The sequence below is a fragment of the Eubalaena glacialis genome, chromosome 1 (assembly GCF_028564815.1).
Source record: "Eubalaena glacialis isolate mEubGla1 chromosome 1, mEubGla1.1.hap2.+ XY, whole genome shotgun sequence".
Lineage (NCBI taxonomy): Eukaryota > Metazoa > Chordata > Mammalia > Artiodactyla > Balaenidae > Eubalaena > Eubalaena glacialis.
This window is the reverse complement of record NC_083716.1, coordinates 51644121-51659365: the sequence shown is the minus strand read 5'-3', so window position 1 is coordinate 51659365 and position 15245 is coordinate 51644121. Positions and strand designations below refer to the sequence as shown.

The 15245-nt window shown below is 43.1% G+C and overlaps 1 protein-coding gene across 1 annotated transcript in view; it reads right to left on the bottom strand.

The window, feature by feature from the left end:
- Positions 1-5803: 5803 nt before the first annotated feature.
- GRID1 (glutamate ionotropic receptor delta type subunit 1) overlaps positions 5804-15245 on the bottom strand; it is a 666870-nt gene continuing 657428 nt past the window's right edge. Inside the window, exon 16 of the mRNA XM_061196716.1 lies at positions 5804-6232. Coding sequence (XP_061052699.1) covers positions 5804-6232 — 429 coding nt within the window. The remainder of the gene's footprint in view (positions 6233-15245) is intronic.

Here is a 15245-nt window from a genome sequence, read left to right as displayed (position 1 = left end):
TACCAGCTTTGGGACCATGCCTTTTTGAGTCTCATCTTCCCTTTCCACAAATTTTGGATAATAATTTTTACTTCGCAGCGCTGATCTGAGAATGAAAGGGCATTTGTATGCGAAGGGTAGAGTACAGTCCCTGGAACACTATACAGGCAGACCTCGTTTTATTGTATTTCACTTCACTTTATTGCACTTTTCAGATATTGCATTGGCTATAAATTAAAAGTTTGTGGCATCCCTGTGTCAAACACGTCTGTTGGCACCATTTTCCCAACAGCATTTGCTTACTTCGTGTTTCTGTGTCACATTTTGGTAATTCTCACAATATTTCAAATTTTGTCATCATTATTGTATTTGTTAGAGTGATCTGTGATCAGCGATCTTTGATGTCACTATTGCACTTTGATGTTATGACTCTCTGAAGGCTCAGATGATGGTTAGCATTTTTTAGCAATAAAGTATTTTTAATTAAGGTATGTACATTGTTTTCTCAGACATAATGCTATTGCACATTTAGTAGACTACAATATAGTGTAAACATAACTTTTATATGCAATGGGAAATTCGTGTGACTTGTTTTATTGTGATATTCACTTTATTGCAGTGGTCTGGAACCAAACCTGCAGTATCTCTGAGGTCTGCCTATACCTCATGTCTATTCTTATATGGAAACAATTAGATGCCTTGGAGAATGCTTGAGATTTCTTTGCATATTTCAAGGATTTGGGTTGAAAATCCGAAGGATTTCAAAATAGTGGTTTGGTTACAGTTCTCTGCACACTGGGCCACCTGGCCAGAGAGAGGCCACTTTGCAGGAAATGCATCTCCCTCCACAGCGGCTGATTGCAGAACACCACTTGGCTGATGGTTGCATTGAGACTGCGCACTGGGCAGAAAAGCTCTGAAATAGCCTCTTTCTTCCCTGGACTCTGTTTCCTAGATCTGAGGAGCAGGACCTGCTTCCATCACCTAAGTGCATTGCTGTGTGCTTTTAAATTCTACATGCCTGCGCCTGCAATGGTGAGTGTGTGTGCATGGACCTCAGTGTCCATGCATGAGCATGTGTATATGTGTACGTGTGCCTGTGTACCCTTATTGTGTTTGTTGATAAGTCTCAGTGTGTTGGTGGCTATTTTGCTTCCCTCTGAGCTTGGATACCTGGTTGTCCCTAGCAACTGTATGCTTGAATCTGCCAGCAACTGAGCCCTCCCAGAGACACATTTGATTGCTCACCCTGGTGCTCCCTCTTCCAGATCCTGGCCATTGACCATTGCAAATTACTGTAGCAGGAGTTTTTTTCTTGCTGTGGAGAGACCCTCTCCTTTCTCTGGAGCTCAGCACCCAATATCAAGTTCAGAGGTGAAAATGAAAGCTAGAGGGAGGGTCTGATATCATTGACAATTGTCCCTTCCTCCCTTATAGGAGGTATTAGCTTACCTGATTTATCTGGAACGCGTGCACTTCTCTCATAAATAATCCCTCTGACTATATACCAATGGGAGGGAAAAAAAGACAGTAATTAAAGTTATTGGCACAGGAAATTGTTACCTATCTGAAGTTTCCTGGTATGGAGGGTAAGAGTAATAAGGATCAAGCATAATTTCATTTATTAAAAGCAACTAATGGTATGAAATAAAATAATATTTTAGATGTAAAACATGTCACATTAGGAACAGAAATTCTGTCTCTTTTATTGTGTTCATAACCAGGGAAGGTCAGTTAAAATATTTTGAAATTTTATCTAATCTTGTGTTGCCAAAGCTAGGAGAGCAAAACAAAGCTTTTGTTAAGACATAGATGCTAATTCATGAGCACTCACCTGTGGGAGTGAAAGGTGAGTTTCTCTAGAAAGTTTCCTGCAATGAAGGCAGAGGCCCGTGAGTAAGTAACTCCTTAGTCTTGGAAGCATATTGTCACACAGAGACCCAGGTTCTCCATGGGACCTTGCCCACCCCTATGATGATAAAATGAGAAAGCATAGACCAGAGGAACGGAATATTCCTTCCATGTGATCATGTGGTCAGTGGTCAGTGGTCTTTTCTTCCTTTATGTGTCAGTGGTCAGTGGTCTTTTCTTTAGGGTCAGTGGTCTTTTCTTTAGGGTCAGTGGTCTTTTCTTCCTTTATGTGTCCTTTGTCTTCTTTCAGCACTTGAAAAGACAAGATTAAATATGGAATTCATTTCACCTTGGCAAGATTTACAAGGATCTAGAATTTAGGAGCTGGGCAGCTTTTTCTTAAGAAAATAGAACCCTTTGGGATTCCTGTCTAGATCCATCTGTCTGTCCAGATGACCTGGGAATGTCTGAGGGTTCTCTGCCTCCCCACTCCCAGCCTTTGGAGCCTGCACTCAACATTGGAGAAGCCTCTCATTGGTGCAGGGATAGAAGGGCAAGGGCCAGACAGGCTCCTTTCAGTGCCTAAAAGTTGAAAACTTGATCATGAAGACCAAACTCCTCAGGTCAGTCCTCTTTGGCCCAAGTCTGGCAGTGGAGCTGTTTCTCCTGCAAAGGCCTAAAAGTCAGAGGGGAACCTTGTGATGCAAAAGATAGGTCTGGAGAGCATATGAATCTGGAGGTCCAGGGCCCAGGCTGGTGATCCTGGGGCCGTAGAGATGACTGGGCATATGGATGTTCACTGGAAAATGGTACCCACAGACCCTCTGAGGGCCAAATATTGAGAAGCCAAGCTGTGGGCCCTCAAAGAATGACAGACCCTTAGCCCTAAGGCCAAAGCACAAGGAAGCAACTTCTCCAAGGTCAGAGTGGATGTAGAGATGAGAGAAGAAACAAAGGCACCCAACTCTTAAAAGGATGTTCATTCCACAAGGCCATGGGAACACTTCCCTATGGAGCGTGGCCCAATTTTCTCCAAGGAGTTTTCCAAGAAGTCACATATCACAGGAAGCTGTTAGGTTAACCAAAGATTAGGATGACTTCTCAGTCTGCTCTCACATTGCTCCCCAGTCGGTGTGAGGGTGCTGTGTATACACACTGGGTGAGGAGGGCATGCCTCCACCCCTAGGCGTGTCTGAGACCCACTTGGCCTACGAAGTTTCACTCACAACAGTCCATGCCAATGGGACAGAATCCAGCTGCTGCCCAGGAACAAGCAGATAGCATTCTTTCCCCCACAGAAGAAGAGGATAGGGAGCAAAGTCAAGTTTTATTATTAAACAACTTTAATCCAAATGCTGATTATTATTTGCAGTGTCTGAAGGCACAAAATATACCTAAAATGTATGGAATAGTCTAAACAGAGTTATAAATCCAAAGAGCAAAGCGTGAAAAAAAGATACATTCTGAGCTGACACAGAAATCTGAGTTGGGAAGAATTTTTTTCTAGAGAATTTGCTTGAATATCAATCATTTCCCCTCATGCCAAGGATAGGAAATTTTAAAAAATAACATAAACATGGCGAAGAATAACACCATGAGGTGTCAATATTTTTTTATCAGCAAAATACCTTTCCCTCAAAGATACACTTGCTCTCATCCTCTCTCTCTCACACACACACACACACAAACACACACACACACACACACACAATCTCTCACCTCTCCCTGACACCCATTCAAAGCAAACTGTCCAAGAAGATATCCATGGTATACCCCAGAAGACAGGTCATTTCAGGGAGAAAAACAAAAACAAAAAACGAAAAAAACCAGACTTGGGTGTGAGATAAGGCAGTGAGACCAGAATTTGATTAAAAAAATAGAGAAATATATATGAAAACTTGACCATCCAGGGCAGGACCCCTCAAAGTGCTGATGGAAAGAAAATGAAGCCCGTCCTCCCTCAGGATAACCATTGCCCACCTAAGCTTCCCCATGTGCGTGCACCCAGGTCTGGGCTCTACACGCTGTGATTGGAGAAGTGTCAATGGATCTCCTTGGTAGCATGAATATCAGGCCATTCTCAGAATCCTCAGATAAATAACATAATTATAAACACTGTCCTCCTCAGAGTGTTTTTAGCTGACTGTGTGATGCAGCCGCTCCTTACTGCTCGATCATGCCATGTGGGACTTTGGGAAAGAAATCAATCCCAAGCTAGTTATCATCCTCATAAATACATCTCTGGAGTAACTCCACAGTGCTATAGGAGAGGCAATCAATAGGACTTTGTATTTCTCCACGACCACAGATCCGAGCTCTTAGCCCCCTGATTACTGCTGGGAGAGGGAGCCCCACCCTTTTTGGTGCCAGAGGTAGGCTGCGTTCACCGCATTCTGGCAGGTTAGGAAAGCAGAATCACCTTCGTCTTCAGAAGAAGAGCTTGAAGGTACAGCTCGCAGTACTCGAATTACTCTGCCCCTAGTGTTTTGCTTTGTTTTTGTTTTTTCCCTCTCTGGTTCTATAGTTTAATTGCCCCAAAAAGGGCAATGGAGGGAGGCAGGGCTGTCAGGTTGTCTTCGGCTTAAGAAACAGAGTTTCCTAACAGGTTCACCAGCTCAAGGATAGGCCTGTGGATCTCAGAGACTATATGATGCCATCAGCCAGGAGGGCCCCTGCTATGGGCTACATCACAGCTTGAGGGTTTCTGGTCTGGAGAAGGTGGCAAAGCAGGGTATGAGGGCTCATGCTGGGTTCCAGCCCTGTTTGGCAGACTGCCTGCAGTGTTTAAGACCCAGAGACATTCTTTTACTTTTGGGGCTACTTCCCTGGGGGCTGGGAATTACTTGTCTCCACATTACACAAAGTTACGCTGTTCTTTCTCTCAGAGCTAAGGCTTCCTCTTACCTGAACCAACATGATCCCTTTGATCTACTCTGGGCACTCCCATCACCTACAGCACTGGTCTGCTCACCTGGCGTACCTCCCTCCACTCCTCCAACAGGATCCTTTTACCTGAAACCACGGGTCTCACATCCAAGGGAATATTCTCCCCCTACCTGGCTTCTCATCCCCCCACCTCACCTGGTCCACACATCACACCTCACATCTCCCTATCCCCACAGACAAGGCCAAGCCCACCTCTGCCCAGTCTCCAGAGGAAATGATGGGACCTACCCTCCTTCTCCCAGATTCCATCACTTGTTGATTCTTCCAATTAGGAAAAGAAAGTAAAAAACAAGGCCAACAGGATAACCCTAGAGCATGTCGGCCTCAGAGCCCTCAGAGTCGGTTGCATTGGCCTGGGTGCTTCTCTTGGGTCCACAGCACACCGTGACATGCAGTGGGGTGACCAACAGGACTGTCCTGTGTCCCGGGAGCCTCCTCAGTCCCAGGCTGACTGGCACAGTTGATCACCCTACAGCACAGGGACCCAGGGGTTGGACCAGCACTGACTTGAGGCTCACCTTTTATCTACCCGAGAGGACTAAGGGGAACGAAGGGCCAGGAGCGGAGGAACATGGCAGGAAACCATGGGACAGGGCAGCAAGCAGCAATTGGGGCTCCTCTAAAGGGACCGGCTGCTTACCTTCCTCTCTCCGCCAGCAGGGGACATCCTTATCTGATCGCCCCTCCTGCCCTCGCCCTCAGAAAGGCCCAGGAACAGGGGGCTTCTTTGGCACTTCAGAATGATCACAAGTAATTTGCCTTTTTATTCATATAGAACAAAATTTACAAAGTCATTCATACAGTTTTTGTGGTTTTTTTTTTTTACTGACTTCGAAAATTGGGAATATTCAAAATACACTTTTACCCCACTCCATTCTGTCATTATTTACACATATATACAAGAAAAATGAAAGAGTCTCTGTGTGTGTGTGCACGTGTGTGTGTGGTTTGTGTTGTTGTTTTCTGGTATTAAAAAGCTCTGCTGGTCGGGTGGGTGGATGGGTGGGCAGGAGGGCAGGCGGCGCGGTCAGATGGAGGTGCCGTGGGAGGTGTCCAAGGCCTCCGGAAGGACGCCTCCAGGCACGGGCTGGAAGGACATGGGGATGGGGGTCTTCACGGGGCTCTGGCGGAACAGCCCCCCGTTGGGCGACCTGTGTTTGCACTGCATGGAGGGCATGGTGGCCGAACTGCTCAGTGGCAGAGGCAGGCTGCTGCTGGGCCCTGAAGACAGCGTCCGGCTGGTGCCGTGGCTGCTTTGCTCCGGCAAGAAGGTGCTGACCGAGAGCTGCGTGTTCTGATACTCCCGCGCCGGCTCCAAGGCCTGGCTGGGAGCCAGGCCCCCCATCTCCAGGGCCGAGAGCTCAATGGACGCTGGGGAAATCTGCTTGTGAGCAATGTCTTCATCCATTAGACTGTTCATGCGCCGATGCACCTGCTCCAGATTCACTTCTTTGTCCTGCAGGGAAAGCACAGGAGGGTCAGGCCAAGCCCTAACAGGAGCCCCAACTGGCTTTCTGAAAACTCTGGGAGGCTGGAGACCCCAGGCCTGTTCAGCCTGCTGGGCAGTGGGTGAGCATGCCTCCATTTCTCCCACCTCCCCTCAACTGCATGGCCAGCCCTGCTACCTGGGGTACCAGTAGCCTGGGACACTGCCCCCAGGTAGCAAAGACCCAGCAAGCAGGACTTGGCAGCATCTGCCACCCGCCCCCAGCCCCCCGCCCGTGCTCTGCTTAGAATGACTGTCACACCCAGAGGCAAGCCTTGGGAGAAGATGCTTTGAACAACTGGCAGAAACAGCAGCAGGAGTCCCATGGGAATAAAAGGGACTGGTCCTTGAGCTCCTAACGTGCCCCATGGATTTGCCATCTAGTGCTCATAATGCTCAGAAGACCTGGTGGGATCAACCCCACCTTACGCAAAAGGAGGTTTGGGTTCAGGAAGGTCGATGGCCTCCCAGATTCATAACCCCAGTGAGCGGCACAGGCAGCACAGGAAGCCTGGAGCATTCAAAATCTCCAGAGATGCCAGGGAGGGGGCATGTCCCCGTCTGGAGTCTCATGGGGCTGGGGTCCTGGATGAGGATGGGGGGTGGGATGGTGAGGGAAGAGACTTCCCAGGGGTCAGCTGACTTTTCTGGTATCATGAGGGTTTGAGGCTGCCAAGATAGGTGACCCTCACACACCTGACTCTTTCTCCATACGGTGAACAGCGTCAAGGAAATTGTTTTGTTTGTTCAATTATCTATTTGCTTAAGAAAAGAAGCAGAACAAATACCACTGATATTTTGTCTACAGTGTCAGAATAAATCAAAGAGGTCAAACTACTTGAAAGCTCCTTAAAGAAAAAGACCATGTAATCTACTTCCTCAGTTTCTCCCCAGTGACCTGGGGTACAAAACCAGGTGTCCATGGAAGAGCCATGCCAGCCCCTCAATGAGGTGTTAGAAGTTGCAGTCCTATTTTCAGGGGTATTAGTGCGGATGTGCCAGGCAAGGTTATTCCCACTGCCTATGCTTCCCTGTTGTCAAACTGCATGAGCAATACCAAGTCAAAGCTCTGCTCCAAGACAGAGCATCACAGGCTAATGTCAACATCCATATAGCAGAGAGAGAAACCTGTCCCCTGCCCACCTTGTAGGGTTGTTAGAAATACCACGAAATGTAAAAGCCCTGAATGGACTTTCAAAAGAAAAAAGAAGGAGACACACAAATCCAAGGGCCATTCCAGTGGCTGCTTTGGGCTCCTCTGAGGCTAGTGGGAGAGGATATTCCCCAGGTAAAGAGGCAACCCAAAATAACTGGTGTGAGCTCCCCTCTCATAGGAGAGTACATGGGGTTGGTTAAGTTTCATCTCATTAAGTCTCATCCCAACCTTTCTCAGGCAAGGAAGTTGTCTCTGCAGTCCACGCCATGCTCCCAATGCACCCTGGTGTGGAGAAGGCAGGACCACTGCTCTCTCCACAACTTTGTTGAGTTCATGACTAGCACACAGGGCTTGGCTTCTGGCGGGACACCTGCTATCTTCCCCAGAACCTTTCCCAGAACAAGAAGACTGACAACACCCATACAACAATGAGGAACTCATTCGAGGCCAAGAGGAAACCTGAGGATAAGAAATCCAACTGGTTTGAGGGTGGAAGGCACTATGGGAAGTGGGTCATGTCATAATGGAAGCCACATCAGAAATCGTTGACATGGCCCCATGGGCAGAGCCAAGCTGCCAGTGATCCGAAGCCCCAGCTCAGCAGAGCTCAGCTCACCGTTGCTGGGAGACTAGCTCCAAGTTAGGGACACCTCTGGGTGGCAAGTATGACGGGTGAAATTAGGGGAAGTGGCTAGAGAGTACCAGGCCTTTACTTAGACTAAACATGGTGCATATAATGTCTTTCACTGACTCCTTCAACAGTTTGTAAAATGTTTAGCAAACTAAATCCAAGTTCTCTTCTTAATTAAGTTACAGCATGGTTGATGCAGCTCTGTGCAACCTTGCTCTTTTCCCTTTATCATTTATATGCTTTGTTTCTATTCTTGAATATGAAACTATGTTTAATAGTTGTTAAACTGTTGTATTAGGCACTGGCTGTTTTACTGCTATCAAGCATCAATTCTACCTTCCCAAGAAGACCATGATTTATTTTCCTTGGGGGAATCACTTTTTCCCCACTGGATAACAGTTTGGCAGTGCCCTGCCTACCTGTAGCCAAAAGGCAGGACCATGACCCAGGTAAGGACAAGAGAACTGGATCTGAATCCTGAACAGAGATAAAGAAAGAGAAGATGGTTGACGGTCCATCCATGACAGCGGTAGTGCTTCAAGAAACTTTCTACTCTGTGACCACCTCCTGGATTTTGCCTCCCAGCCCTCCAAACAGGCCTTGACTTCTGCCCATCACCCAGCATGCTTCTCCAGCCTTCTCATGGCTGCTGTGAGCTCCTGATAAGCTTCTGATGCACTTTTTCATGTATGTCAGCCAAAGTCAGTGCCACAGCTGTGTTGGTAAATATTTGTATCTATGGGCTATTTTCATTTCAAAATACATGAAGGGCAGAAGACAGGTACCAGAAAGCCTGGAAGCTGGAGAAATTGAAGGAGAATTTCAGACACTTTTGGAGCTTAATAATATAAACTTCCCTTCTCTTTGCATCCAGCCAAGCTCAAAGAGTAGACAAGCCAAGGGCTGGCAGAGCCTTTAGCCTAAAGGAAAACTGATGACCAAGTGAGTGGTCCTGGGATCACTGGAAGAACTAGTTAGTTGCATAATCTTGCCTTTTCCTCCTTTCTATTTTCTTTTCAGGGCTGTAAGAATCCTTTTGAGGATAGAAATAAGTAGTTTAAGAGTAGACTAATTTGGAGTGGGAGGTGAGTGTCTTGGTCCCAGCTGTGTTCACTCTGGATTCTGGCAGTTAAAGGAGAGGGCTTGGCCCCCTTTTTCATAGTCAATGGAACACTTGGCCAGGACAAGTGTTCAGATGCTCCCCATGTTTTTGGGGTCGACAGGTAGAGAATGAGAACTTCCTGCCAAAGAAGGCCAGAGGGAGACAGAGAGTTGAGAGTGGGAGCAAAGTGAAAGGAGCCCTCTTACCTAATGCCAGGGAAACAGACATAAGGAAAGCATTGTGGGAAGACCAACCAACCAAAATCTTCTGGAGAAATGGGAGCAAAAGAGGTCACCCTTTTGATGAAATCCTTCACCAGTGAAGGACAAGGGAGAGGAGGTTTGGGGGCAGTATTATAAAAGTGATAGGGCACAGGCATAATTATATAATAATCTAGCATAATTATCACAGCTCTGAGGGGTTGACCAGGTAATATCAAAGCATCTAGAATAAAGGCCAGCCCAGAGTGTGGATGTGGTGACAATCCGATACCCTAGAGTGAGGATTTTTGGAGGCAAGAACTTGAATAAATAGCATTTTCTTTGGGTTTTTTTTGTTTTTTGTGTTTTTTTTAACATCTTTTTTTCCACTTATTATTAGCAGTTGACATGAGGTGGAGAAGAAGCAGGATGAAATCTGGAGCCAAAGCTTGAGATTTGAGTCCGGCTTCTGCTAAGACACACAATCTATCTGGGCCTCCATTCTCTCCCCTATAACATGGCAGTTGTACTAAAATCTGCTTCCTAGGAGCTGGGTAAAGATGAGGGAAGATGGTGAATATAAAAGTAAATGTTGTGATAATTGTACAAATATTTAACAATGTTAATAATATTTGCTGCTATTGATAAGATTGAAAAATATTTCCCTAATCTTGCATACCCGACTCCTGAGGCCTTTCTAAGATGGGTTTCTTTTTTTATTTTTATTGTATCATTCCCTATGCCATTTAAAAAATTTTTTTATTGTAATTTTTTATACAGCAGGTTCTTATTAGTTAACTATTTTATACATTAGTGTATATATGTCAATCCCAATCTCCCAATTCATCACACCACCACCCCACCGCCACTTTCCCCCCTTGGTGTCCATATGTTTGTTCTCTACATCCGTGTCTCTATTTCTGCCTTGCAAACCAGTTCATTGGTTCCATTTTTCTAGATTCCACATATATTAGTTAATATATGATATTTGTTTTTCTCTTTCTGACTTACTTCACTCTGTATGACAGTCTCTAGGTCTATCCACGTCTCTACAAATGACCCAATTTCGTTCCTTTTTAGGCTGAGTAATATTCCATTGTATGTACCACATCTTCTTTATCTATTCATCTGTCAATGGACATTTAGATTGCTTCCATGACCTGGCTACTGTAAATAGTGCTGCAATGAATATTATGGTGCATGTGTCTTTTTGAATTGTGGTTTTCTCTGGGTATATACCCAGTAGTGGGATTGCTGGGTCATATGGTAATTCTATTTTTAGTTTTTTAAGGAACCTCCGTACTGTTCTCCATAGTGGCTGTATCAATATACATTCCCACCAACAGTGCAGGAGGGTTCCCTTTTCTCCACACCTTCTCCAGCATTTGTTGTTTGTAGATTTTCTGATGATGCCCATTCTAAATGGTGTGAGGTGATAACCTCATTGGAGTTTTGATTTGCATTTCTCTAATAATTAGTGATGTTGAGCAGCTTTTCATGTGCCTCTTGGCCATCTGTATGTCTTCTTTGGAGAAATGACTATTTAGGTCTTCTGCCCATTTTTGGATTGGGTTGTTTTTTTAATACTGAGCTGCATGAGCTGTTTATATATTTTGGAGATTAATCATTTGTCCATTGATTTGTTTGCAAATATTTTTTCCCATTCTGAGGGTTGTCTTTTCCTCTTGTTTGTAATACCCTTTGCTTTGCAAAAGCTTTTAAGTTTCATTATGTCCCATTTGTTTTTGTTTTTATTTCCATTCCTCTAGGAAGTGGATCAAAAAAGATCTTGCTGTGATTTATGTCAAAGAGTGTTCTTCCTATGTTTTCCTCTAAGAGTTTCATAGTGCCTGGTCTTACATTTAGGTCTCTAATCCATTTTGAGTTTATTTTTGTGTATGGTGTTAGGGAGTGTCCTAATTTCCTTCTTTTACATGTAGCTGTCCAGTTTTCCCAGCACCACTTATTGAAGACGCTGTCTTTTCTCCATTGTATATCCTTGCCTCCTTTGTCATACATGAGTTGACCATAGGTGTGTGGGTTTATCTCTGGGCATTCTATCCTGTTCCATTGATCTATATTTCTGTTTTTGTGCCAGTACCATATTGTCTTGATTACTGTAGCTTTGTAGTATAGCCTGAAGTCAGGGAGTCTGATTCCGCCAGCCCCGTTTTTTTCCCTCAAGACTGCTTTGGCTATTCAGGGTCTTTTGTGTCTCCATACAAATTTTAAGATTTTTTTGTTCTAGTTCAGCAAAAAAATGCCATTGGTAATGTCATAGGGATTGCATTGAATCTGTAGATTGCTTTGGGTAGTATAGTCATTTTCACAATATTGATTCTTCCAATCTAAGAACAGGATGTATCTCTCCATCTGTTGGTATCATCTTAACTTTCTTTCAACAGTGTCTTATAGTTTTCTGCATACAGGTCTTTTGTCTTCCTAGGTAGGTTTATTCCTAGGTATTTTATTCTTTTTGTTGCAATGGTAAATGGGAGTGTTTCCTTAATTTCTCTTTCAGATTTTTCATCATTAGTGTATAGGAATGCAAGAGATTTCTGTGCATTAATTTTGTATCCTGCAACTTTACCAAATTCATTGATTAGCTCTAGTAGTTTTCTGGTGGCATCTTTAGGATTCTCTATGTATAGTATCATGTCATCTGCAAACAGTGACAGTTTTACATCTTCTTTTCCAATTTGTACTCCTTTTATTTCTTTTTCTTCTCTGATTGCCATGGCTAGGACTTCCCAAACTATGTTGAATAACAGTGGCGAGAGTGGACATCCTTGTCTTGTTCCTGATCTTAGAGGAAATGCTTTCAGTTTTTCACCATTGAGAATGATGTTTGCTATGGGTTTGTCGTCTACGGCCTTTATTATGTTGAGGTAGGTTCCCTCTATGCCCACTTTCTGGAGAGTTTTTATCATAAATGGGTGTTGAACTTTGTCAAAAGCTTTTTCTGCATCTATTGAGATGATCATATGGTTTTTATTCTTCAATTTGTTCATATGGTGTATCACATTGATTGATTTGCAAATATTGAAGAATCCTTGCATCCCTGGGATAAATCCCACTTGATCATGGTGTATAATCCTTTTAATGTGCTGTTGGATTCTGTTTGCTAGTATTTTGTTGAGGATTTTTGCATCTATATTCATCAGTGATATCAATCTGTAATTTTCTTTTATTGTAGTATCTTTGTCTGGTTTTGGTATCAGGGTGATGGTGGCCTCATAGAATGAGTTTTGGAGTGTTCCTTCCCCTGCAAGTTTTTGGAAGAGTTTGAGAAGGATGGGTGTTAGCTCTTCTCTAAATGTTTGATAGAATTCACCTGTGATGCCATCTGGTCCTGGACTTCTGTTTGCTGTAAACTTTTTAATCACAATTTCAATTTCATTACTTGTGATTAGTCTCCTCATATTTTCTATTTCTTCCTGGTTCAGTCTTGGAAGGTTCTACCTTTCTAAGAATTTGTCCATTTCTTCCAGGTTGTACATTTTATTGGCATAGAGTTGCTTGTAGTAGTCTCTTATGATGCTTTGTATTTCTGTGGTGTCTGTTGTAATTTCTCCTTTTTCGTTTCTAATTTTATTGATTTGAGTCCTCTCCCTCTTTTTCTTGATGAGTCTGGCTAAAGGTTTATCAATTTTGTTTATCTTCTCAAAGAACCAGCTTTTAGTTTTATTGATTTTTGCTATTGTTTTGTTTCTATTTCATTTATTTCTGCTCTGATCTTTATCATTTCTTCCCTTCTGCTAACTTTGGGTTTTATTTGTTCTTCTCTAGTTCCTTTAGGTGTAAGGTTAGATTGTTTATTTGAGATTTTTCTTGTTCCTTGAGGTAGGCTTGTATTGCTATAAACTTCCCTCTTAGAACTGCTTTTGCTGCATCCCATAGGTTTTGGATCGTTGTGTTTTCATTGTTATTTGTCTCTAGGTATTTTTTGATTTCCTCTTTGATTTCTTCAGTGATCTCTTGGTTATTTAGAAATGTATTGTTTAGCCTCCATGTTTTTTACGTTTCTTTCCCTGTAATTGATTTCTAATCTCACAGAGTTGTGGTCAGAAAAGATGCTTGATATGATTTCAATTTTCTTAAATTTACCAAGGCTTGATTTGTGACCCAAGATGTGAATCCTGGAGAATGTTCCATGTGCACTTGAGAAGAAAGTGTAATCTGCTGTTTTCAGAAGGAATGTCCCATAAATATCAATTAAATCTATCTGGTCTATTGTGTCATTTAAAGCTTGTGTTAGCTTATTAATTTTCTGTCTGGATGTTCTGTCCACTGGTGTAAGTAAGGTGTTAGAGTTCCCTGCAATTACTGTGTTACTGTCAATTTCCTCTTTTATAGCTGTTAGCATTTGCCTTATGTATTGAGGTGCTCCTATTTTGGGTGCATATTTATTTAAATTGTTATATCTTCTTCTTGGATTGATCCCTTGATCATTATGGAGTGTCCTTTCTTGTCTCTTGTAACATTCTTTATTTTAAAGTCTATTTTATCTGATATGAGTACTGCTACTCCAGCTTTCTTTTGATTTCCATTTGCATGGAATATCTTTTTCCATCCCTACACTTTCAGTCTGTATGTGTCCCTAGGTCTGAAGTGGGTCTCTTGTAGACAGCCTATAGACGGGTCTTGTTTTTGTATCCATTCAACAAGCCTGTGTCTTTTGGTTGGAGCATTTAATCCATTCACATTTAAGGTGATTATCGATATGCATGTTCCTATTACCATTTTCTAATTGTTTTGGGTTTGTTTTTGTAGGTCCTTTTCTTCTCCTGTGTTTCCCACTTAGAGAAGTTCCTTTAACATTTGTTGTAGAGCTGGTTTGGTGGTGCTGAATTCTCTTAGCTTTTGCTTCTCTGTAAAGCTTTTGATTTCTCCATCGAATCTGAATGAGATCCTTGCCAGGTATAGTAATCTTGGTTGTAGGTGCTTTCCTTTCATCACTTTAAATATATTGTGCCACTCCCTTCTGTCTTGTAGAGTTTCTGCTGAGAAATCAGCTGTTAACCTTATGGGAGTTCCCATGTATGTTATTTGTCATTTTTCCCTTCTTGCTTTTAATAATTTTTCTTTGTCTTTAATTTTTGTCAATTTGATTACTTGATTTGATTACTTCGTGGACTTGGGTGGCTATTGCCTTTCCCATGTTAGGGAAGTTTTCGACTATAATCTCTTCAAATATTTTCTCAGGTCCTTTCTCTCTCTCTTCTCCTTCTGGGACTCCTATAATGAGAATGTTGGTGCACTTAACGTTGTCCCAGAGGTCTCTTAGAGTGTCTTCATTTCTTTTGTTTTTTCTTTATTCTGTTCCATGGCAGTGAATTCCACCATTCTGTCTTCCAGGTCCCTTCTCTGTTCTTCTGCCTTAGTTATTCTGCTATTGATTCCTTCTAGTGTATTTTTCATTTTAGTTATTGTATTGTTCATCTGTTTGTTCTTTAATTGTTCTAGGTCTTTGTTAAATAATTCTTGCATCTTCTCAATCTTTGCCTCAATTATTTTTCCGAGGTCCTGGATCGTCTTCATATCATTATTCTGAATTCTTTTTCTGCCAGGTTGCCTATCTCCACTTCATTTAGTTGTTTTTCGGGGGTTTCACCTTGTTCCTTCATCTGGTACATAGTCCTCTGCCTTTTCATTTTGTCTGTCTTTTTGTGAATGTGGTTTTTGTTCCACAGGCTGCAGGATTGTAGTTCTTCTTGCTTCTGCTGTCTGCCCTCTGGTGGATGAGGCTATCTAAGAGGCTTGTGCAATTTTCCTGATGGGAGGGACTGGTGGTGGGTAGAGTTGGCTGTTGCTTTGGTGGGCATAGCTCAGTAAAACTTTAATCCACTTGTCTGCTGATAGGTGGGGCTGGGTTCCCTCCCTGTTGGTTGTTT